General features: G+C 40.7%; 1 protein-coding gene across 1 annotated transcript in view; it reads left to right on the forward strand.

Moving 5' to 3' along the window:
* Window positions 1–26,845, forward strand: part of LOC139765298 (WD repeat-containing protein 17-like) — a 446,388-nt gene that overhangs the window by 109,564 nt on the left and 309,979 nt on the right. Inside the window, exon 6 of the mRNA XM_071692684.1 lies at window positions 3,538–3,728. Coding sequence (XP_071548785.1) covers window positions 3,538–3,728 — 191 coding nt within the window. The remainder of the gene's footprint in view (window positions 1–3,537; window positions 3,729–26,845) is intronic.

A 26,845-nucleotide genomic window follows, 5' to 3' on the forward strand; every position in this document is an offset into this window, starting at 1 on the left:
TTTGGAAAGAGGGACAAGTATGCAGTCTGTTGTGGATGAGAGAGCTTGGGAAGTGAGTCAGTTGATGTTCGGCGATAATACAGCGCTGGTGGCTGATTTGTGTGAGAAACTGCAGAAGCTGGTGACTGAGTTTGGTAAAGTGTGTGAAAGAAGAAAGATGAGTAAATGTGAATAAGAGCAAGGTTATTAGGTACAATAGGGTTGAGGAACAAGTCAATTGGGAGGTAAGTTTGAATGGAGAAAAACTGGAGGAAGTGAAGTGTTTTAGATATCTGTGAGTGGATCTGGCAGCGGATGGAACCATGGAAGCGGAAGTAAATCATAGGGTGGGAGAGGGAGTGAAAGTTCTGGGAGCATTGACGAATGTGTGGAAGTCGAGAACTTTATCTTGGAAAGCAAAAATGGGTATGTTTGAAGGAATAGTGGTTCCAACAATGTTATATGGTTGCGAGGCATGGGCTCTAGATAGAGTTGTGCAGAGGAGGGTGGATGTGCTGGAAATGAGATGTTTGAGGACAATATGTGGAGTGAGGGGGTTTGATCGAGTAAGTAGTAATAAGGTAAGAGAGATGTGTGGTAATAAAAAGAGTGTGGTTGAGAGAGTAGAAGAGGGTGTTTTGAAATGGTTTGGGCACATGGAGAGAATGAGTGAGGAAAAATTGACCAAGAGGATATGTGTCAGAGGTGGAGGGAACAAGGAGAAGTGGGAGACCAAATTGGAGGTGGAAAGATGGAGCGAAAAAGATTTTGAGTGATCGGGTCCTGAACATGCAGGAGGGTGAAATGCGTGTAAGGAATAGAGTGAATTGGAACGATATGGTATACCGGGGTCGACGTGCTGTCAATGGATTGACCCAGGACATGTGAAGCATCTGGGGTAAACCATAGAAAGTTTTGTGGGGCCTGGTTGTGGAAACCGAGCTGTGGTTTCGGTGCATTATTACATGACAGCTAGAGACTGAGTGTGAACGAAAGTGGCCTTTGTTTTTTTTCCTAGTGCTACCTTGCGCACATGAGGGGGGAGGGGGCTGTAATTTCATGTGTGGCGAGGTGGCAATGGGAATGAATAAAGGCAGACAGTATGAATTATGTATATGTGTATATATGTATATGTCTGTGTATGTAAATGTATACGTTGAGATGTATAGGTATGTATATTTGTATGTGTGGACATGTATTTATATACATGTATATGTGGTTGGGTTGGGCCATTCTTTCGTATGTTTCCTTGCGCTACCTCGCTAATGCGGGAGACAGCGACAAAGCAAAAAAGGAAATAAAAAAGAAGTTTTGGAAGGACGTAAATAAAGTGTGTATGACAAGAGAACAAATGGGAACATTGGTGAAGGGGGCTAATGGGGAGGTGATGTGAGGAGATGGAGTGAGTATTTTGAAGGTTTGTTGAATGTGTTAGATAATAGAGTGGCAGATATAGAGTGTTTTAGTCGAGATGGTGTGCGAAGTGAGAGGATTAGGGAGGATGATTTGGCAAACAGAGAAGAGGTAGTAAAAGCTTTGCGGAAGATGAAAGCTGGCAAGGCAGCGGGTTTGGATGGTATTGCAGTGGAATTTATTAAAAAAGGGGGTGACTGTGCTGTTGACTGGTTGGTATGGATATGTAATGTACGTATGACTCATGGTGAGGTACCATAGGATTGGCAGAATGCATGCATAGTGCCATTTACAAAGGCAAAGGGGATAAAGGTGAGTGCTCAAATTACAGAGGTATAGATTTGTTGAGTATTCCTGGTAAATTATATGGGAGGGTATTGATTGAGAGGGTGAAGGCATGTACAGAGCATCAGATTGGGGAAGATCAGTGTGGTTTCAGAAGTGGTAGAGGATGTGTGGATCAGGTGTTTGCTTTGAAGAATGTATGTGAGAAATACTTATAAAAGGAAATGGATTTGTATGTAGCATTTATGGATCTGAAGAAGGAATATGATAGAGTTGATAGAGATGCTCTGTGGAAGGTATTAAGAATATATAGTGTGGGAGGCAAGTTGTTAGAAGCAGTGAAAAGTTTTTATTGAGGATGTAAGGCATGTGTACGTGTAGGAAGAGAAGAAAGTGATTGGTTCTCAGTGAATGTCGCTTTGTCGCTGGGGTGCATGATGTCTCCATGGTTGTTTAATTTGTTTATGGATGGGGTTGTTAAGGAGGTGAATGCAAGAGTTTTTGGAGAGAGGGGCAAATATGCAGTCTGTTGTGGATAAGAGAGCTTGGGAAGTGAGTCAGTTGTTGTTTGTTGATGATACAGCGCTGATGGCTGATTCGGGTAAGAAACTGCAGAAGCTGGTGACTGAGTTTGGTAAAGTGTGTGAAAGAAGAAAGTTGAGAGTACATGTGAATAAGAGCAAGGTCATTAGGTACAGTAGGGTTGAGGGACAAGTGAGGTGGGAGGTGAGTTTGAATGGAGAAAAACTGGAGGAAGTGAAGTGTTTTAGATATCTGGGAGTGGATTTGGCAGCGGGTGGAACCATGGAAGCAGAAGTGAGTCACAGAGTGGGGGAGGGGGTGAAAGTGCTGGGAGCATTGAAAAATGTGTGGAAGGTGAGAACATTATCTCGGAAAGCAAAAATGGGTATGTTTGAAGGAATAGTCGTTCCAGCAATGTTATATGGTTGCGAGGCATGGGCTCTAGATAGAGTTGTGCGGAGGAGAGTGGATGTGTTGGAAATGAGATGTGTGAGGACAATATGTGGTGTGAGGTGGTTTGATCGAGTAAGTAATGCAAGGGCAAGAGAGATGCGTAGTAATAAAAAGATTGTGGTTGAGAGAGCAGAAGAGGGTGTTTTGAAATGGTTTGGTCACATGGAGAGAATGAGTGAGGAAAGATTGACCAAGAGGATATATGTGTCAGAGGTGGAGGGAACGAGGAGAAGTGGGAGACCAAATTGGAGGTGGAAAGATGGGGTGAAAAAGATTTTGAGTGATTGGGGCCTGAAAATGCAGGAGGGTGACAGGCATGCAAGGAATAGAGTGAATTGGAACAATGTGGTGTACCGGGGTCAATGTGCTGTCACTGGATTGAACCAGGGCATGTGAAGTGTCTGGGGTAAACCATGGAAAGTTCTGTGGGGCCTGGATGTGGAAAGGGAGCTGTGGTTTCAGTGCATTATACATGACAGCTAGAGACTGAGTGTTAACGAATGTAGCCTTCGTTGTCTTTTCCTAGCACTACCTCGTGTGGATGAGGGGGGAGGGGGTTGTCATTTCATGTGTGGCGGGGTGGCAACAGGAATGAATAAAGGCAGACAGTATGATTTATGTACATGTGTATATATGTATATGTCTGTGTATGTATGTATGTGTATACGTTGAAATGTATAGGTATGTATATGTGCGTGTGTGGAGGTGTATGTATATACATGTGTATGTTGGTGGGTTGGGCCATTCTGTCGTCTTTTTCCTTGCGCTACCTTGCTAACGCGGGAGACAGCGACAAAGTATAATAAATGAATAAATAAATATTTGATGGGGAAAGTAAAAACATTGCTCTCTACATCTGATGGTTATCCACTGTGTTCTTTTCAGGGACCTTCTGTCATTCTGTACTCAAAGTGGTCCAATTCAGTTGTGGGATTATGCTGACAACAGTGAGCCTTATCCCTTCCGTGAGGACTGTGGCTATACCCATGGACTTGTAGCATACCGTTGGCATCCAACATTGCCAGGAAGGCTGGTTATTGGCCATGATGATGGAAAAATTACTGTATATAGAGAAGGTAATGTGATCTTGTCATCCATCCAAAATGGAGAAATACCCTTCCTTTCCTTATCCTTGTCTAAAAGTATTCTTTTGAGCAGTTTGGGTTTATCATTTGGAAGAATTTCGTCCAGGTGTACTATTTCCTATGTCAAGTTCTGTGTTTTTTCTGCATTGATGTTTTCACCTATTGTCATGAAATGATCTTGAAGACTCCAAAAATTTATGATGACTGATAATACTCTTTTCCCTGTTTCATTCATACTTCTCATACTTTCCTAATTGCTTCCTTACATGTACACACATTACAAAACTTACTGAAAGTCAGAATCAGACATTTTACTGTTGTTTCTTACATTATTAACAGAATATGACTTTCACTTCTGTGGGAATGAAATTACTTTGTGGATTTTTTGACAGGTTAACAGGCTAGAAAGGGCCTAATGTCAAGAGATGTTCATATAACATTGGAAATGGCACTCTGTATTCAATATATTCATGTATAAGTTGTGAATGTGGATTTCCCTTCTTGTACTACTTACACTGAATGAATGTTTTATGTTATGTATAGGAAATCTAGAAATTATTTAGGTACTTTTGAAAGTTTACTGTTCTTCTTACTTCTTAATGCATAATACTTCAGTTCATCTAGCTTCTCTCCATCAAGAGTAGAATTATTTAAGACACATTTTGTTGTATTCAATCAGGGCCTAATATCCAGAGGTGTACAGTGACTTTATATAAGACACATTTTGTAGTATTCAATCAGGGCCTAATATCCAGAGGTGTACAGAGACTAAGTATTCTGTTATATTTTGTTCATATAATGTGGGAAAGGGGCACTCTGTATTTAATGTAGATATTCTATACTTAGACTGTGGATTTTATTCTTTGTAGCTTTACAATGGGTGAGTGTAGAACATTATGTATTGGAAATATATAAATTATTTAGATACTTTTGAAAGATTAGTTTTTTACCTCTTTTTGAAGAATACTTCAGTTATGATTCATCTAGCTTCTCTCTATCAAGAGTAGAATTATTTGAGACATATTGTAGTAATAGAGTATCTGGATTTGATATAGGTATTGTCATTTATTTTGTGTTATTTCCTTTAATTTTGAATATAACTCTGATTAACAGATTTAAGGTCAGTGTGTATCTTGATTAGTGGATTATACTGTACAACAGGGTGTTGTACTCATATCATTATAAGCTGAATGAAGACTTACATGTATTTTTTCATGAAAGATTAACAAGTTATTATAAACTCATATGGTACATGTGTTGAGCACCTCCATAACTATGTAGACATTTGATTTACCAAACAGAAACATAGATCTAAATTGGTGATTCTTTCATACTGTTATCTTACTCTATTACTATCTTAAGGAAGTTTGGAATTTATGCTGTCATATAAAGGGAAACATTCTGCTGCAGATGCTTCTGTTTGGCACTGGGCTTCTACCATACTTGACTCTGCAAGCAGCCACAATAAAAATACATGTTGCAATTGTTTCCCTTCAGGTAAAAGTATTTTAACTTTCATGATACATGTTTGAAATGAGAATGTACCTTTCTTGAATGTGTTGCACCCCGAAATCTTTTTTTACCAAATGTTATTAACTATAAGATAGATTTGATACAAAAGTTTATTGCTATGCCTTTTGTTTAGAATTTGAGAAAGATATTATTATTATTTCTTTTTATACCTCATCGCCGTTTCCTGCATTAGTGGGGTAGCACCAGGAATGGATGAAAAAAGTCTGCATCTGCTCGCATCTATTCTCTCGGTGTCATATGTAATGCACTGAAACCACAGCTCCCTATCCTTAACCAGGCCTTACCTTACCATGGTTTACCCTGTATGCTTCTCATGACTTGGCTCAGTCCATTGACAGCACGTTGACCCCAGTTTACCACATTGTTCCAGTTCACTCTATCCTGTGATTACCTTTCACCCTCACGCATGTTCAGGCCCTGATCGCTCAAAATATTTTTCACTCCATCTGTCTGTCTCAAGTTTGGTCTCCCCATTCTCCTTGCTCCCTCCACTTCTGACACGTATATCCTCTTTGTCAGCCATTTCTCACTCATTCTCTCCATATGTCTAAACCATTTCAGCACACTCTCTTCAGCCTTCTCAACTACACTCTTTATTTGATCACCTCACTCTTACCCTTTCCTCACTTAATGAAACCACCTCACACCACATTTTGTCCTCAGATATTTCATTTCCAATTCATCCACCTTCCTCCATATATTCTTATCTGTAGCCCATGCATTACATCCATATAATGTTGCTGGACTACTGTATCTTCAAACATATCCATTTTTGCCCTCCTAGATAACTATCTCTCCTCACATTCTTCAGCAGTCCCAGCACCTTCACCTTTGTACCCACTCTAAGACTTTCTTCCACTTCCATGGTCCCATTCTTTGTCATATCCACTCCCAGGTTTCTAAAACGCTTTGGTTTATTCGGTTTTTCTCCATTCAAATTCACTTCTCAACTATTGTGTCCTTCTACCCTGCTAAACCTAATACCCTTGCTTTTATTGACATTTGATCTCACCTTTCTTTTACACACACTTCCAGACTCAGTCACCAACTTCTGCAGTATCTCAAATCTACCATTAGTGCTATATTATCAGCACAATAACTGACCCGTACTGCACACCAAAATTTACTTGAAACTATTCACTTTCCTCTCTTACTGCTTATGCACATGTCTTACACCCTTGATAAAAACTCCTCACTGCTTTTAGCAGCATACTTCCCACACTATATATTCTATAAGACCTTCTGTAAGGCATCTCTATAAACTGTATCATATACTTTCTCCAGATCCATAAATGCCATATACAAGACCACATGTTTCTCTAAGTATTTCTAACACACTCTTTAAAGCAAACACCTGATCCACACATCCTCTACTACTTCTGAAACAACATTGCTCATCCCCAATCTGATACTCTGCACATGCCTTCACCCTCTCAATCAATACCCTTCCATACACCTTAACAGGAACAGTCATCAGAGTTATACCTCTGTAATTTGAACACTTACCTTTATCCCCTTTTTCTTTATACAATGACTCTGTACATACATTTTGATAATCCTCAGGCACCTTACTATGATTCAAAGAGGTATTGAGAAATCCTAACCAGTCAGTCAGCACCACAGTCATCCCCTTTCTTAATAAATTCATCAATACCATCCACTCTAGCTGCCTTGCCATATTTCGTCTTATGTAAGGCTTTCATCACCTCTCTTTTCACCAAAGCACACTATATGATTCTCTCACTTTGCATACTAATCCGACCCAAACTCCCAACACTTGCATCAAACATATTCAACAGTCCTTCAAAATATTCACTCCATCTCATCCACACTTCATTGTTGCATATTACAACTTCCCCCTCTGCCCTCTTCACCAATGTTCCTTCTGTGTTTTTTGTTTTTTCACATTATAAAGGCAGCAGCTTTGGATGGTATTGCAGTGGAATTTATTAAAAGAGGGGGTGACTGTATTGTTGACTGGTTGGTAAGGTTATTTAATGTATGTATGATTCATGGTGAGGTGCCTGAGGATTGGCGGAATGCTTGCATAGTGCCATTGTACAAAGGCAAAGGGGATAAGAGTGAGTGCTCAAATTACAGAGGTATAAGTTTGTTGAGTATTCCTGGTAAATTATATGGGAGGGTATTGATTGAGAGGGTGAAGGCATGTACAGAGCATCAGATTGGGGAAGAGCAGTGTGGTTTCAGAAGTGGTAGAGGATGTGTGGATCAGGTGTTTGCTTTGAAGAATGTATGTGAGAATTTGGATTTGTATGTAGCATTTATGGATCTGGAGAAGGCATATGATAGAGTTGATAGAGGTGCTCTGTGGAAGGTACTAAGAATATATGGTGTGGGAGGCAAGTTTTTAGAAGCAGTGAAAAGTTTCTATCGAGGATGCAAGGCATGTGTACGTGTAGGATGAGAGGAAAGTGATTGGTTCTCAGTGAATGTAGGTTTGTGGCAGGGGCGTGTGATGTCTCCATGGTTGTTTAATTTGTTTATGGATGGGGTTGTTAGGGAGGTGAATGCAAGAGTTTTGGAAAGAAGGGCAAGTATGCAGTCTGTTGTGGATGAGAGAGCTTGGGAAGTGAGTCAGTTGTTGTTTGTTGATGATACAGCGCTGGTGGCTGATTCATGTGAGAAACTGCAGAAGCTGGTGACTGAGTTTGGTAAAGTGTGTGAAAGAAGAAAGTTAAGAGTAAATGTGAATAAGAGCAAGGTAATTAGGTACAGTAGGGTTGAGGGACAAGTCAATTGGGAGGTAAGTTCGGTTGGAGAAAAACTGGAGGAAGTAAAGTGTTTTAGATATCTGAGAGTGGATCTGGCAGCGGATGGAACCATGGAAGTGGAAGTGAATCATAGGGTGGGGGAGGGGGCGAAAATCCTGGGAGCCATGAAGAATGTGTGGAAGTCGAGAACATTATTTTGGAAAGCAAAAATGGGTATGTTTGAAGGAATAGTGGTTCCAACAATGTTGTATGGTTGCGAGGTGTGGGCTATGGATAGAGTTGTGCGGAGGAGGGTGGATGTGCTGGAAATGAGATGTTTGAGGACATTATGTGGTGTGAGGTGGTTTGATCGAGTAAGTAATGTAAGGGTAAGAGAGATGTGTGGAAATAAAAAGAGCATGGTTGAGAGAGCAGAAGAGGGTGTTTTGAAATGGTTTGGGCACATGTAGAGAATGAGTGAGGAAAGATTGACCAAGAGGATATATGTGTCGGAGGTGGAGGGAACGAGGAGAAGTGGGAGACCAAATTGGAGGTGGAAAGATGTAGTGAAAAAGATTTTGAGTGATCGGGGCCTGAACATGCAGGAGGGTGAAAGGCGGGCAAGGAATAGAGTGAATTGGATTGATGTGGTATACCGGGGTCGACATGCTGTCAATGGATTGAATCAGGGTATGTGAAGCGTCTGGGGTGAACCATGGAAGGTTCTGTGGGGCCTGGATGTGGAGGGGGAGCTGTGGTTTCGGGCATTATTGCGTGGCAGCTGGAGACTGAGTGTGGACGAATGGGGCCTTTGTTGTCTTTTCCTAGCGGTACCTCGCACACATGAAGGGGGAGGGGGTTGGTTATTCCATGTGTGGCGAGGTGGCGATGGGAATAAATAAAGGCACACAGTATGAATTATGTGCATGTGTATATATGTATATGTCTGTGTGTGTATATATGTGTGTACATTGAGATGTATAGGTATGCATATTTGCGTGTGTGGACGTGTATGTATATACATGTGTATGGGGGTGGGTTGGGCCATTTCTTTTGTCTGTTTCCTTGCGCTACCTCACAAATGCGGGAGACAGTGACAAAGCAAAATAAATAGATAGATACATTATTAACCTTCTTTCAAAGCATCTTATTCTCCCTAAACTTTACTAATACTCACTCACCCCAAGTCATATTTGCCCTCTTTTTCAGTCCCTGCACCCTCCTCTTGACCTCATGCTGCTCTATCTTATACATCCTATCATTAGCACTCCTTTTCTGTAAGTACAGCCCCAATGTTTCTCTTGTCTCTTTTACTAGCAACTATACTTCTTGATCCCACCTCCCACTACCATTTCTAAACTGCTCACCTCTCATCTTTTGCATTCCACATGCATCTTTTGCACATACCAGCACTGCTTCCCTAAATGCCTTATATCCCTCACTCACTCTCCTGGCTTCATTTCCTCATACCTCTTGCCATTCTTTCCTCAGTCTCTCCCAGTATTTCTTCATACAAGTCTCTTATCCAAACTCACTTTCACCATTTACTTCCTACCAATATTGTTTTCTCTTTTTCTAAAATCTCTACAGAGCTTCACCCTCACCTTTACAAGATTGTGATAAGTCTTACCACCAGCTGCCCCCTCTCAGCTCATTTACATCCAGATATCTCTCTTTTACATGCCTGTAAGTTAATGTGTAATCCAATGATGACCACGTTGTTATTATTTCAATTCTTAGAAGATGGAACAAAAGAAGCTAAGCAGGAATGCTCATTCTCCTTGAAGGCTGAGGCTGGTGTGTGTAAATGTGTGTAGATGTGACCAAGATGAGAAGCAAGGTAGTATGTTTGAGGAAACAAACCTGCATGTTCTGGCTCTGATTGAAACTAAGATCTAGGTTAAAGCAGTAGAATGGTTGCAAATGCCCTAAGAGTAAAATCAGGGGTTGGTGAGAGGACAAGACTTAAGAAGTAGTAGCATTACTTCTGAAGCAGGAATTGTGGAAGTGTGTGACAGAGTGTTAAGGAAGGAAATTCTAGACTGATATGGGTAAAACTGAAAGTGGATGGGATTACATGGGTGATTATGTTGACATGTATATGTATGTGTATGTACATGTATAGGCATTTATGTATATATGCATGGGTATATGAACTTATGTTTCTCTTTTTAGAAATTCTAATGTAAGGAGGGGGGTTTCCAGCCTCTCACTCCAGCCCCCTTTAGTTGCCTTCTGTGACACGCAGGGAATACATGGGAAATATTCTTTCTCCCCTATCCCCAGATATAGTAAATGTGAATAAGAGCAAGGTTATTAGGTTCAGTAGGGTTGAAGGACAAGTTAATTGGAATGTAAGTGTGAATGGAGAAAAATTGGAAGAGGTAAAGTGTTTTAGATATCTGGGAGTGGCCTGAGCAGTGGATGGAACCAGGGAAGTGGAAGTGATTCACAGGTTGAGGGAGGGGGTGAAGGTTCTGGGAGCAATGAAGAATGTGTGGAAGGTGAGAACATTATCTCGGAGAGCAAAAATGGGTATGTTTGAAGGGATAGTGTTTCCAATAATGTTATATGGTTGCGAGGTAGGGGCTATAGATAAGGTTGTACGGAGGAGGGTGGATATGTTGGAAATGAAATGTTTGAGGACAATATGTGGTGTGAGATGGTTTGATCTAGTAAGTAATGAAAGGGGAAGAGAGGTATGTGGAAATAAAATGAGTGTGGTTGAGAGAGCAGAAGAGGGTGTGTTGAAATGGTTTTGACATATGAAGAGAATGAGTGAGGAAAGATTAACAAAGAGGATATATGTGTCAGAGATGAAGAGAACAAGGAGAGGTGGGAGACCAAATTGGAGGTGGAGGGATGGAGTGAAAAAGATTTTGAGTGATTGGGACCTGAACATACAGGAGGGTAAGAGGTGTGCAAGGACTAGAGTGAATTGGAATGATGTGGTATAATGGGGTCGACATGCTGTCATTGGACTGAACCAAGGCATGTGAAGCATCTGAGTAAACCATGGAAAGGTGTGTTGGGCCTGGATGTGGATAGGGATCTGTGGTTTTGGTGCATTACACATGACAGCTAGAGACTGAGTGTGAATGAATGTGGCCTTTTTTGTCTGTTTTCCTGATGCTACCTCACTGGAGTGGGGGGTAGCAATGTTATTTCCTGTGTGGCAGGGTAGTGACAGGAATGGATGAAGGCAAGCAAGTATGAATATGTACATGTGTATATATGTTTATCTTTGTGTATGTGTATGTATATGTATGTATATGTTGATATGTATATGTATGTTTACATGCATGTATAGGCATTTATGTATGTATATGAGTGGATGGGCCGTTCTTCATCTGTTTCCTAGCACTACCTAGCTGATGTGGGAAACAGCGATTAAGTGTAATATAATATAGTAACAGGTATATCACTGGATGGGTTGTTCTTCATCTGTTTCCTGAAACCATCTCACTCACGCGGGAACGGCAATCAAGAATGATAACATTCACGGGAAATTGTATAGGAGGGTATTGATTGAGAGAGTGAAGCCATGTACAGAGCATCAGATATGGAAGGAGCAGTGTGGATTCAGAAGTGGTAGAGGCTGTGCGGATCAGTTGTTTGCTTTGAAGAACGTGTGTGAGAACTACTTAGAAAAAGAGGGACTTGTATGTGGCATTTATGGATCTGGAGAAGGCATATGACAGGGTTGATAGAGGTGCTTTGTGGAAGGTCTTAAGAGTGTATGGTGTGGGAGATAAGCTGCTAGAAGCAGTGAAAAGGTTTTACCAAGGATGTAAGGCATGTGTACGAGTAGAAAGAGAGTGATTGGCTCCTAGTGAAGGTCAATCTATGGCAGGGCAGTGTGATGTCCCCATGGTTGTTTAATTTGTTTATGGATGGGGTGGTTAGACAGGTAGATGCAAGAGTTTTGGAGAGAGGGGCAAGTATACAGTCTGTTGGGGATGGGAGGGCATAGGAAGTGTCAATTGCTGTTTGCTGAGGATACAGCACTGGTGGCTGATTCACATGAGAAACTGAAGAAGTTGGTGACTGAGTTTGGAAAAGTGTGTGGTAGGAGAAAGTTGAGAGTAGATGTGAATAAGAGCATGGTTATTAGGTTCAGTAAGGTTGATATACAAGATAATTGGGATGTAAGTTTGAATGGGGAAAAGCTGGAGGAAGTGAAGTGTTTTAGATATCTGGGAGTGGACTTAGTAGCGAGTGGAACCATGGAATTGGAAGTGAGTCACAGGATAGGAGAGGGGCCGAAGGTTTTGGGAGTGATGAAGAATGCATGGAAGGAGAGAACCTTATCTCAGAGAGCAAAAATGGGAATGTTTGAAGGAATAGTAGTTAAACAATATTATATGGTTATGAGGTATGGTCTGTAGATAGAGTTGTATGGAGGAGGGAGAATGTATTGGAAATGAAATATTTGGGGGCAATATGTGGTGTGAGGTGGTTTGATCGAGTAAATAATGAAAGGGTAAGAGAGATGTGTGGAAACAAAAAGAGTGTGGTTGAGAGAGCAGAATAGAGTGTGTTGAAATGGTATGGACTTATGGAGAGAGTGAGTGAGGAAAGGTTGACAAAGAGGGAACAAGGAGAAGCAGGAGACCAAATTGGAGGTAGAAGGATGGCATGAAAAACATTATGAGCGTTCGGGGCCTGAACATAAAGGAGGGTGAGAGACATGCGAGGAATAGAGTGAATAGGAATGATGTGGTATACTGGGGTCGATGTGCTGTCAATGGACATGTGAAACATATGGGTAAACCATGGAAAGGTCTGTGGGGCCTGGATTTGGATAGGGAGCTATGGTCTCAGTGCATTACACATGATAGCAAGAGACTGAGTGTGAGCAAATGTGGCCTTTTTTGTCTGTTTCCCTGGTGCTACCTCTCTGAAGCAGGGGTAGTGGTGCTATTTCCTGTGGGACAGGGTAGCACCAGGAATGGATGAAGGCAAGCAAGTATGAATATGTACATGTGTATTTATGTATGTCTGTGTATATGTATGTATGTATATGTATGTATGTATATATGTATATATGCATGTATATGTATGTATGTATATATGCATGTATGGAAATGGTGAAGAGCTTGTAGATTTATGTGCTGAAAAAGGACTGGTGATTGGGAATACCTGGTTTTAAAAGAGAGATATACATAAGTATACGTATGTAAGTAGGAGAGATGGCCAGAGAAAGCTATTGGGTTACGTGTTAATTGATAGGCGTGCGAAAGAGAGACTTTTGGATGTTAATGTGCTGAGAGGTGCAACTGGAGGGATGTCTGATCATTATTTTGTGGAGGCGAAGGTGAAGATTTGTAGGGGTTTTCAGAAAAGAAGAAAGAATGTTGGGGTGAAGAGATTGGTGAGAGTAAGTGAGCTTGGGAAGGAGACTTGTGTGAGGAAGTACCAGGAGATAATGAGTACAGACTGGAAAAAGGTGAGAACAAAGGAGGTAAGGGGAGTGGGGAAGGAATGGGATGTATTTAGGGAAGCAGTGATGGCTTGCGCAAAATATGCTTGTGGCATGAGAAGCGTGGGAGGTGGGCAGATTATAAAGGGTAGTGAATAGTGGGATGAAGAAGTAAGATTATTAGTGAAAGAGAAGAGAGAGGCATTTGGACGATTTTTGCAGGGAAATAATGCAAATGAGTGGGAGATTTATAAAAGAAAGAGGCAGGAGGTCAAGAGAAAGGTGCAAGAGGTGAAAAAGAGGGCAAATGAGAGTTGGGGTGAGAGAGTATCATTAAATTTTAGGGGGACTAAAAAGATGTTTTGGAAGGAGGTAAAGTGCATAAGACAAGGAAACAAATGGAAACTTCAGTGAAGGGGGATAATGGGGAGGTGATAACAAGTAGTGGTGATGTGAGAAGGAGATGGAGTGAGTATTTTGAAGGTTTGTTGAATGTGTTTGATGATAGAGTGGCAGATATAGGGTGTTTTGGTCGTGCTGGTGTGCAAAGTGAGAGGGTTAGGGAAAATGACTTGGTAAACAGAGAAGAGGTAGTAAAAGCTTTGCGGAAAATGAAAACCAGCAAGGCAGCGGGTTTGGATGGTATTGCAGTGGAATTTATTAAAAAAGGGGGTGACTGTATTGTTGACTGGTTGGTAAGGTTATTCAATGTATGCATGATGAGGTGCCTGAGGATTGGTGGAATGCTTGCATAGTGCCATTGTACAAAGGCAAAGGGGACAAAGGTGAGTGCTCAAATTACAGAGGTATAAGTTTGTTGAGTATTCCTGGGAAATTATATGGGAGAGTATTGATTGAGAGGGTGAGGGCATGTACAGAGCATCAGATTGGGGAAGAGCAGTGTGGCTTGAGAAGTGGTAGAGGATGTGTGGATCAGGTGTTTGCTCTGAAGAATGTTTGTGAGAAATACTTAGAAAAGCAAATGGATTTGTATGTAGCATTTATGGATCTGGAGAAGGCATATGATAGAGTTGATAGAGATGCTCTGTGGAAGATATTAAGAATATATGGAATGGCAGGCAAGTTGTTAGAAGCAGTTAAAAGTTTTTATTGAGGATGTAAGGCATGTGTACGTGTAGGAAGTAGGGTTGAGGGTCAAGTCAATTGGGAGGTAAGTTTGAATGGAGAAAAACTGGAGGAAGTGAAGTGTTTTAGCTATCTGGGAATGGATTTGGCAGCAGATGGAACCATGGAAGCGGAAGTTAGTCATAGGGTGGGGGAGGGGGCAAAAATTCTGGGAGCGTTGAAGAATGTGTGGAAGTCGAGAACTTTATCTCGGAAAGCAAAAATGGGTATGTTTGAAGGAATAGTGGTTCTAACAATGTTGTATGGTTGCGAGGTGTGGGCTATGGATAGAGTTGTGCGCAGGAGGGTGGATGTGCTGGAATGAGATGTTTTAGGACAGTATGTGGTGTGAGGTGGTTTAATCGAGTAAGTAATAATAGGGTAAGAGAGATGTGCGCTAATAAAAAGATTGTGGTTGAGAGAGCAGAAGAGGGTGTTTTGAAATGAATTGGTCACATGGAGAGAATGAGTGAGGAGAGATTGACAAAGAGATTATATGTGTCAGAGGTGGAGGGAACGAGGAGAAGTGGGAGACCAAATTGGAGGTGGAAGGATGGAGTGAAAAAGATTTTGAGTGATCGGGGCTTGAACATGCAGGAGGGTGAAAGGTGTGCAAGGAATAGAGTGAATTGGAACGATGTGGTATACCAGGGTCGACGTGCTATCAATGGATTGAACCAGGGCATGTGAAGCATCTGGGGTAAACCATGGAAAGTTCTGTGGGGCCTGGATGTGGAAAGGGAGCTGTGGTTTTGGTGCATTATTACGTGACAGCTAGAGACTGAGTGTGAGCGAATGGGGCCTTTGTTATCTTTTTCTGGCGCTCCCTCACACACATGAGGGGGAGGAGGATGTTATACCGTGTGTGGCGGGGTGGCAATGGGGATGAGTAGGGGCAGACAGTGTAAATTGTGTGCACATGTGTATATGTGTGTGTCTGTGTGTGTATATATGTGTGTACGTTGGCATGTGTGGGTGTATATGTTTGCGTGTGTGGACGTGTGTTTGTGTGCATGTGTGTGGGGGTGGGTTGGGGCATTTCCTTCATCTGTTTCCTTGCGCTGCCTCACAGGCGCAGGAGACAGCGACAAAGCAAAAAAAAAAGAAATTATATATATATATATATATATATATATATATATATATATATATATATATATATATACATATATATATATATATATATATATATATATATATATATATATATATATATATATATATATATATATATTATCCCTGGGGATAGGGGCGAAAGAATACTTCCCACGTATTCCCTGCGTGTCGTAGAAGGCGACTAAAAGGGAAGGGAGCGGGGGGCTGGAAATCCTCCCCTCTCGTTTTTTTTTTTTAACTTTCCAAAAGAAGGAACAGAGAAGGGGGCCAGGTGAGGATATTCCCTCAAAGGCCCAGTCCTCTGTTCTTAACGCTACCTCGCTATCGCGGGAAATGGCGAATAGTATGAAAAAAAAAATATATATATATATATATATATATATATATATATATATATATATATATATATATATATATATATATATATATATTTATATATATATATATATTTATATATATGTGAGAATTTTTTATATTATTATTATACTTTGTCGCTGTCTCCCGCGTTTGCGAGGTAGCGCAAGGAAACAGACGAAAGAAATGGCCCAACCCCCCCCATACACATGTATATACATACGTCCACACACGCAAATATACATACCTACACAGCTTTCCATGTTTTACCCCAGACGCTTCACATGCCCTGATTCAATCCACTGACAGCACGTCAACCCCGGTATACCACATCGCTCCAATTCACTCTATTCCTTGCCCTCCTTTCACCCTCCTGCATGTTCAGGCCCTGATCACACAAAATCTTTTTCACTCCATCTTTCCACCTCCAATTTAGCCTCCCTCTTCTCCTCGTTCCCTCCACCTCCGACACATACATCCTCTTGGTCAATCTTTCCTCACTCATTCTCTCCATGTGCCCAAACCACTTTAAAACATCCTCTTCTGCTCTCTCAACCACGCTCTTTTTATTTCCACACATCTCTCTTACCCTTACGTTACTCACTCGATCAAACCACCTCACACCACACATTGTCCTCAAACATCTCATTTCCAGCACATCCATCCTCCTGCGCACAACTCTATCCATAGCCCACGCCTCGCAACCATACAACATTGTTGGAACCACTATTCCTTCAAACATACCCATTTTTGCATTCCGAGATAATGTTCTCGACTTCCACACATTCTTCAAGGCTCCCAGAATTTTCGCCCCCTCCCCCACCCTATGATCCACTTCCGCTTCCATGGTTCCATCCGCTGCCAGATCCACTCCCAGATATCTAAAACACTTCACTTCCTCCAGTTTTTCTCCATTCAAACTCACCTCCCAATTGACTTCACCCTCAACCCTACTGTACCTAATAACCTTGCTCTTATTCACATTTACTCTTAACTTTCTTCTTCCACACACTTTACCAAACTCAGTCACCAGCTGGAGAAGACATATGATAGAGTTGATAGAGATGCTCTGTGGAAGGTATTAAGAATATATGGTGTGGGAGGAATGTTGTTAGAAGCAGTGAAAAGTTTTTATCGAGGATGTAAGGCATGTGTATGTTTAGGAAGAGAGGAAAGTGATTGGTTCTCAGTGAATGTAGGTTTGCGGCAGGGGTGTGTGATGTCTCCATGGTTGTTTAATTTGTTTATGGATGGGGTTGTTAGGGAGGTAAATGCAAGAGTTTTGGAAAGAGGGGCAAGTATGAAGTCTGTTGGGGATGAGAGAGCTTGGGAAGTGAGTCAGTTGTTGTTCGCTGATGATACAGCGCTGGTGGCTGATTCATATATATATATATTTATATATATAAGGGAGTATGGGGAGTGGGGGAGGAATGGGAGGTATTTAGGGAATCAGTGATGGATTGCGCAAAAGATGCTTGTGTCATGAGAAGAGTGGGAGGTGGGTTGATTAGAAAGGGTAGTGAGTGGTGGGATGAAGAAGTAAGATTATTAGTGAAAGAGAAGAGAGAGGCATTTGGATGATTTTTGCAAGGAAAAAATGCAATTGAGTGGGAGATGTATAAAAGAAAGAGACAGGAGGTCAAGAGAAAGATGCAGGAGTTGAAAAAGAGGGCAAATGAGAGTTAGGGTGAGAGAGTATCATTAAAGTTTAGGGAGAATAAAAAGATGTTCTGGAAGGAGGTAAATAAAGTGCGTAAGACAAGGGAGCAAATGGGAACTTCAGTGAAGGGCGCAAATGGAGAGGTGATAACAAGTAGTGGTGATGTGAGAAGGAGATGGAGTGAGTATTTTGAAGGTTTGTTGAATGTGTTTGATGATAGAGTGGCAGATATAGGGTGTTTTGGTCGAGGTGGTGTGCAAAGTGAGAGGGTTAGGGAAAATGACTTGGTAAACAGATAAGAGGTAGTAAAAGCTTTGCGGAAGATGAAAGCCAGCAAGGCAGCAAGTTTGGATGGTATTGCAGTGGAATTTATTAAAAAAGGGGGTGACTGTGTTATTGACTGGTTGGTAAGGTTATTTAATGTATGTATGACTCATGGTGAGGTGCCTGAGGATTGGCGGAATGCATGCATAGTGCCATTGTACAAAGGCAAAGGGGATAAGAGTGAGTGCTCAAATTACAGAGGTATAAGTTTGTTGAGTATTCCTGGTAAATTGTATGAGAGGGTATTGATTGAGAGGGTGAAGGCATGTACAGAGCATCAGATTGGGGAAGAGCAGTGTGGTTTCAGAAGTGGTAGAGGATGTGTGGATCAGGTGTTTGCTTTGAAGAATGTATGTGAGAAATACTTAGAAAAGCAAATGGATTTGTATGTAGCATTTATGGATCTGGAGAAGGCATATGATAGAGTTGATAGAGATGCTCTGTGGAAGGTATTAAGAATATATGGTGTGGGAGGCAAGTTGTTAGAAGCAGTGAAAAGTTTTTATCGAGGATGTAAGGCATGTGTACATGTGGGAAGAGAGGAAAGTGATTGGTTCTCAGTGAATGTAGGTTTGCGGCAGGGGTGTGTGATGTCTCCATGGTTGTTTAATTTGTTTATGGATGGTGTTATTAGGGAGGTGAATGCAAGAATTTTTGAAAGAGGTGCAAGTATGAAGTCTGTTGGGGATGAGAGAGCTTGGGAAGTGAGTCAGTTGTTGTTCGCTGATGATACAGCGCTGGTGGCTGATTCATGTGAGAAACTGCAGAAGCTGGTGACTGAGTTTGGTAAAGTGTGTGAAAGAAGAAAGTTAAGAGTAAATGTGAGTAAGAGGAAGGTAATTAGGTACAGTAGGGTTGAGGGTCAAGTCAATTGGGAGGTAAGTTTGAATGGAGAAAAACTGGAGGAAGTAAAGTGTTTTAGATATCTGGGAGTGGATCTGGCAGCGGATGGAATCATGGAAGCGGAAGTGGATCATAGGGTGGGGGAGGGGGCGAAAATTCTGGGAGCCTTGAAGAATGTGTGGAAGTCGAGAACATTATCTCGGAAAGCAAAAATGGGTATGTTTGAAGGAATAGTGGTTCCAACAATGTTGTATGGTTGCAAGGCGTGGGCTATGGATAGAGTTGTGCGCAGGAGGATAGATGTGCTGGAAATGAGATGTTTGAGGACAACGTGTAGTGTGAGGTGGTTTGATTGAGTAAGTAACATAAGGGTAAGAGAGATGTGTGGAAATAGAAAAAGTGTGGTTGAGAGAGCAGAGGAGGGTGTTTTGAAATGGTTTGGGCACATGGAGAGAATGAGTGAGGAAAGATTGACCAAGAGGATATATGTGTCGGAGGTGGAGGGAACGAGGAGAAGAGGGAGACCAAATTGGAGGTGGAAAGATGTAGTGAAAAAGATTTTTTGTGATTGGGGCCTGAACATGCAGGAGGGTGAAAGGAGGGCAAAGAATAGAGTGAATTGGAGCGATGTGGTATACCGGCGTTGACGTGCTGTCAGTGGATTGAATCAAGGCATGTGTATGGGGGTGGGTTGGGCCATTTCTTTCGTCTGTTTCCTTGCGCTACCTCGCAAACGCGGGAGACAGCGGCAAAAAAAAAAAAAGAAATATATATATATATATATATATATATATATATATATATATATATATATATATATATATATATATATATATATATTGGGTTGTCTAAATGTATGTGGATGTAACCAAGATGAGAAAAAAGGAGAGATAGGTAGTATGTTTGAGGAAAGGAACCTGGATGTTTTGGCCCTGAGTGAAACGAAGCTCAAGGGTAATGGGGAAGAGTGGTTTGGGAATGTCTTGGGAGTAAAGTCAGGGGTTAGTGAGAAGACAAGAGCAAGGGAAGGAGTAGCACTACTCCTGAAACAGGAGATGTGGGAATATGTGATAGAGTGTAAGAAAGTAAATTCTGGATTGATATGGGTAAAACTGAAAGTTGATGGAGAGAGATGGGTGATTATTGGTGCATATGCACCTGGGCATGAGAAGAAAGATCATGAGAGGCAAGTGTTTTGGGAGCAGCTGAATGAGTGTGTTAGTGGTTTTGATGCACAAGACCGGGTTATAGTGATGGGTGATTTGAACACAAAGGTGAATAATGTGGTAGTTCAGGGAATAATTGGTATACATGGGGTGATCAGTGTTGTAAATGGAAATGGTGAAGAGCTTGTAGACTTATGTGCTGAAAAAGGACTGGTGATTGGGAATACCTGATTTAAAAAGCGAGAAATACATAAGTATACGTATGTAAGTAGGAGAGATGGCCAGAGAGCATTATTGGATTACGTGTTAATTGATAGGTGCACGAAAGAGAGACTTTTGTATGTTAATGTGCTGAGAGGTGCAACTGGAGGGATGTCTGATCATTATCTTGTGGAGGCGAAGGTGAAGATTTGTAGGGGTTTTCAGAAAAGAGGAGAGAATGTTGGGGTGAAGAGAGTGGTGAGAGTAAGTGAGCTTGGGAAGGAGACTTGTGTGAGGAAGTACCAGGAGAGACTGAGTACAGAATGGAAAAAGGTGAGAACAAAGGAGGTAAAGGGAGTGGGGGAGGAATGGGATGTATTTAGGGAAGCAGTGATGGCTTGCGCAAAAGATGCTTGTGGCATGAGAAGCGTGGGAGGTGGGTTGATTAGAAAGGGTAGTGAGTGGTGGGATGAAGAAGTAAGATTATTAGTGAAAGAGAAGAAAGAGGCTTTTCGACGATTTTTGCAGGGAAAAAATGCAATTGAGTGGGAGATGTATAAAAGAAAGAGGCAGGAGGTCAAGAGAAAGGTGCAAGAGGTGAAAAAGAGGGCAAATGAGAGATGGGGTGAGAGAGTATCATTAAATCTTAGGGAGAATAAAAAGATGTTTTGGAAGGAGATAAATAAAGTGCGTAAGGCAAGGGAACAAATGGGAACTTCAGTGAAAGGGGCTAATGGGGAGGTGATAACAGGTAGTGGTGATGTGAGAAGGAGATGGAGTGAGTATTTTGAAGGTTTGTTGAATGTGTTTGATGATAGAGTGGCAGATATAGGGTGTTTTGGTCGAGGTGGTGTGCAAAGTGAGAGGGTTAGGGAAAATGATTTGGTAAACAGAGAAGAGGTAGTAAGAGCTTTGTGGAAGATGAAAGCCGGCAAGGCAGCAGGTTTGGATGGTATTGCAGTGGAATTTATAAAAAAGAAAAGGGGGTGACTGTATTGTTGACTGGTTGGTAAGGTTATTAATGTATGTATGATTTATGGTGAGGTGCCTGAGGATTGGAGGAATGTGTGCATAGTGCCATTGTACAAAGGCAAAGGGGATAAGAGTGAGTGCTCAAATTACAGAGGTATAAGTTTGTTGAGTATTCCTGGTAAATTGTATGAGAGGGTATTGATTGAGAGGGTGAAGTCATGTACAGAGCATCAGAATGGGGAAGAGCAGTGTGGTTTCAGAAGTGGTAGAGGATGTGTGGATCAGGTGTTTGCTTTGAAGAATGTATGTGAGAAATACTTAGAAAAGCAAATGGATTTGTATGTGGCATTTATGGATATGGAGAAGGCATATGATAGAGTTGATAGAGATGCTCTGTGGAAGGTATTAAGAATATATGGTGTGGGAGGCAAGTTGTTAGAAGCAGTGAAAAGTGTTTATCGAGGATGTAAGGCATGTGTACGTGTAGGAAGAGAGGAAAGTGATTGGTTCTCAGTGAATGTAGGTTTGCGGCAGGGGTGTGTGATGTCTCCATGGGTGTTTAATTTGTTTATGGATGGGGTTGTTAGGGAGGTGAATGCAAGAGTTTTGGAAAGAGGGGCAAGTATGCAGTCTGTTGTGGATGAGAGAGCTTGGGAAGTGAGTCAGTTGTTGTTCACTGATGATACAGTGCTGGTGGCTGATTCATGTGAGAAACTGCAGAAGCTGGTGACTGAGTTTGGTAAAGTGTGTGAAAGAAGAAAGTTAAGAGTAAATGTGAATAAGAGCAAGGTTATTAGGTACAGTAGGGTTGAGGGTCAAGTCAATTGGGAGGTAAGCTTGAATGGAGAAAAACTGGAGGAAGTAAAGTGTTTTAGATACTGGGAGTGGATCTGGCAGCGGATGGAAGCATGGAAGCGGAAGCGAATCATAGGGTGGGGGAGGGGGCGAAAATTCTGGGAGCCTTGAAGAATGTGTGGAAGTCGAGAACATTATTTTGGAAAGCAAAAATGGGTATGTTTGAAGGAATAGTGGTTCCATCAATGTTATATGGTTGCGAGGCGTGGGCTATGGATAGAGTTGTGCGCAGGAGGATGGATATGCTGGAAATGAGATGTTTGAGGACAATATGTGGTGTGAGATGGTTTGATTGAGTAAGTAATGTAAGGGTAAGAGAGATGTGTGGAAATAGAAAGAGTGTGGTTGAGAGAGCAGAAGAGGGTGTTTTGAAATGGTTTGGTCACATGGAGGGAATGAGTGAGGAAAGATTGACCAAGAGGATATATGTGTCGGAGGTGGAGGGAACGAGTAGTGGGAGACCAAATTGGAGGTGGAAAGATTGAGGGAAAAAGATTTTGAGTGATCGGGGCCTGAACATGCAGGAGGGTGAAAGGTGTGCAAGGAATAGAGTGAATTGGAACGATGTGGTATACTGGGGTCAACGTTCTGTCAATGGATTGAACCAGGGTATGTGAAGCGTCTGGGGTAAACCATGGCAAGTTCTGTGAGGCCTGGATGTGGAAAGGGAGCTGTGGTTTCGGTGCATTATTATATCACAGCTAGAGACTGAGTGTGAACGAATGGGGCCTTTGTTGTCTTTTCCTAGCGCTACTTCGCACACATGAGGGGGGAGGGGGATGTTATTACATGTGTGGCAGGGTGGCGATGGGAATAAATAAAGACAGACAGTATGAATTATATACATGTGTACATATGTATATGTCTGTGTGTGTATATATATATGTGTACATTGAGATGTATAGGTATGTATATTTGCGTGTGTGGACGTGTATGTATATACATGTGTATATGCAATGAAGGCAGCAAGTATGAATATGTACCTGTGTATACATGTATATGTCTGTGTGTGTACATGTTGAAATGTATAGGTATGTATATGTGTGTGTGTGGCCGTTTATGTATATACATGTGTATGTAGGTGGGTTGGGCCATTCTTCGTCTGTTTCCTTCCACTACTTTGCTAATGCGGGAGATGGTTATTAAGTATAATGAATATAGATAGGTAAATAGTATGCTTTATAAAAAGTACCGTCAGTAGGAGTGGTGGTACTTGCTAGTAGTGCTTCTTTTTATTATTAACCATTCGATTCCACCCTATTGATCCCTTGACCTTATCGAAGCAAAAATATCAATCTGATAAGAACCAAAAGAAAACATAAAACTCAAGAACTCTTTAGAGATGAATACTGCAATTGATCTTTCTCAGAGAGAGTAGTGGAGATTTCTGCCTTAATGGAGTTTGTGATTGTCTTTGAACCTTTTCATGAGGTCATGAAAGTTGTGGGGGGGCAAAAGAAGGTGGCTGTATCTACTATTAGACCAGTGATTCAGGGACTTAAAAACTCACTGTAGAATCTGATTCATAATGATAACACCAGAAATGCTTGAAGAATTGGAGGTAGTTCTGGAGAGGTCAACATCAACAATGGATAAAGTAACAGGGATGATCTGGAAGAATGTTTACCAAAATCAAAGAGACCCAGACTTTTCTCCTTCATCCAAAATAATCAACGAAATTTCAAAATCAACGGGATCAGAGGGAAGCATAGTGTCAGTAAGTCTATTGTTGAAGAAATATGTAGAGGAAGGAACTCTTGTAATTTTCAAGTGATCCAATGCTATACTGGAAATAAGTGTCCCAAACTTTTTGCTTCCACTGAAGAACCTTGCAAGAGATGTGATTAGGTGTACTGCTAAGTCTGCTCCATCAGAGCGAGTTTTCAGCACTGCCGGAAATTTTTTCACTGCTAACAGAGCTCAACTTGGAGTCACTTCTTTCTGTTCATTGTTATTGATAAAGTGCAGTTGTGAATTATTTGAAAAACTACCAGCTTTTTAGTTACCATCTGCAGCTTCTGCTGAAATGAAATCTCTGTTTTTGTTTTCAATATAGTTTGACCTTGCAATGCAAAATTAGTTTTTTTTTTTTTACCAAAATTGTGTTTTTTCCAAATTTAGGAAAGTGTAATTATAATTGTGATTATAACTGACTTCATTTTTTTGGTAATTGTAACAGTAATGTAATGCTGTTCCTAAATGTATTTGTAATTTTTAATGTTATTTAAAAAATGGAAAGTTTTCATAATTGCAGTTGTAATTTGATTTTTAAAGTGTGATTGCTCCAGCCTATACCTGTTATCATTTTCCTCTTTGTTCCCTTCACCAATGTTCCCATTTGTTCTCTTGTCTTTTGTACATTATTTACCTCCTTCCAAAACATCTTTGTATTCTTCCTAAAGTTTAATGAAACTCTCTCACCCCATCTCGCATTCGCCCTCTTTTTCAGCTCCTGCACCTTCTTATTGACCCCCTGCTGCTTTCTCTTATACATCTCCTGGTCATTTGCACTCCTTCCTTGCAAGTATCGTCCAAACACCTCTTCTTTCTCTAACTACTTTACTTCTTCATTCCACCACTGACTACCTTTTCTAATCTGCCCACCTTGAAGTTGGAAAGAAAGAATTCTACCTCTGTCTTACTTGCCTGTTGTAGAAGGTGACTAAAGGGGGCATAAGGGGGCGAAAGCCCTCCCCTTCATTTATTTCTATTTTCAAAAGAGGAAACAGGAGTCATTCGGAAAATGCTCATCTTCCTTGAAGGCTCAGGCCTGGGATGTCTGAATGTGCGTGGATGTAACCAAAATGAGAAGGGAGGAGTGATAGGATCGTATGTTTGAGGAAAGGAACCTGGATGTTCTGTCTCAGAGTGAAACAAAGCTAAAAGGTGAAGGGGAAGGATGGTTTGGAAATGTTTTAGGTGTAAAGTCAGGGGTTGGTAAGAGGACAAGACCCAATGAAAGAGAAGCACTATTCCTGAAGCAGGAATTGTGAGAGTGTGTGATAGAGCAAGATGAAGAATGATTATCAAAGTGGTGAATGGAAGGAAAGTGGATTGAAGTAATTGGATTGGAATTGATATAAGAATGGATGAGGTTAAAAGTTGAAGAAAGAAGATTGTTGTTGGAGAGAAGGAAGGATAAGATGATAGGACAAACCCAGAGGGATACCTGTTTTGACAGGGTGGACTGAGAAATTATTCCATTAGAGTCTCTTACAGTGGACTAACTGGAAGGAAAACTATGCATTAAAGAGAGAAAAGCAGAAAAGCCAGAGGAAGGAAATTTAGCAAGCAACCCACACCCTGTTAAATGCTTTAGAGATTTCAAGGACCACAATGAAAGAATCCCTATGAAGGTAGGAGCAGATATAGGTCACACAGAAGAAATCACTTGTAGAATTTTTACTATGAATTATGTATTGATGAATTGAGACGAATGAGATTTTAAGATTTTAAGAAAAAGAAAGTAAAGAACTTTGAAGACTTTGGGGATGATAGAATTGAGAGTTGTAGGGCAATTAGTTAGGAGGGTTAGAACAGTCTGCTCTCTTCGGGATGATGCTGGACAGAAACAGAGGCAGAGAAGACTCAGAGTTAACTCAGAGGCACACTTCTTAAGGACATGAGGTATGCCATTCAGTCCATATACCTTAATCTACCAGCAGCTGGGAGAGAACTAAGAAAACCTTGCCTGAGATTAAAAGGATGAAGATACTTGCTAGCTATGACTTTCATATAACATAGAAGATGAATGAGGAACACTCCATGAGGAAAGGCTGAAAGAAGATTTAAAAGTTGAAATTAAAAACGAATTAATTTTATTCTCTGTAAGAGTATAGGATATGATATTAATTGGAATATTCATGTGGTTATGCAGAATGCAAGATGAAGCATTAATGGATAAAGGGAGGCAGGGAAGATTTATTCAGAAGTTAATGTAACCCACAAGTTTATTTCTGTACTTGAGTGTGGGTATATTGTGTAGACTTTTTGTATCATCTTTACAAGCTGTTTTACATGGCATAGAATTCTTATTTTATTTTTTTTTATGTTCAGAGAAGGTGTCTGCATTATTAATTTTTTTCTAATTTCTGGCTTATTCATGTTAACATTGCATGAAATTGAAGTGAATGCACTTTAATAAACTTGTTCTGTCTTGCTGCTTGGTATATCTGAATGACTTGTTACTTTCCCATGTGGTATTTTTTGTTTGAGGAACACTGCAACCCATTTTTATAACTAATGCGTTGCCTAAGCAATTATAGTTACTCAGTTTCTGCTTAGTTTCTTAATAAATGATTATTATGTTTATGGGTTCAAATACTTTGTATTTATTATTATCCATCTAAGTTAGTAAATGAGGTTGGGATTCATCTCTCTCTGGGCTTATTTCAATAACACAGGAAATGATGAACAAGTTTAAAAAAATGTTACTCTGCACTGTCCTTGGCAAGATTAGTTAGTAAGATTGTGCCGCCATACCTCTGCTGCATATTCAGTAAGACTTTCATTTATCTAGTGAACAACTGATCCTGAATTTTGTGTCATTTGATTATATATTATAAGCAAGTGTTTCATTTATATATTATGAAAACAAATTTAACATTTTCTTATCCTTTATTTAGAGATATTTTTAAAATGGACAGATTTAGTAGCATTTTTCTTACGTTTTAAAGATACTTTGAAAATCAACAAATTTAGTGATATTTTCTTATCCTTTATTCAGAGATATCTTAAAAGTCAACAGTTACATTATTATTTTTTTTTTCTTTTTTTTTTGCTGTCTCCCACGTTTGCGAGGTAGCGCAAGGAAACAGACGAAAGAA

This window comes from Panulirus ornatus, chromosome 53 (genome assembly GCF_036320965.1).
Source record: "Panulirus ornatus isolate Po-2019 chromosome 53, ASM3632096v1, whole genome shotgun sequence".
NCBI lineage: Eukaryota > Metazoa > Arthropoda > Malacostraca > Decapoda > Palinuridae > Panulirus > Panulirus ornatus.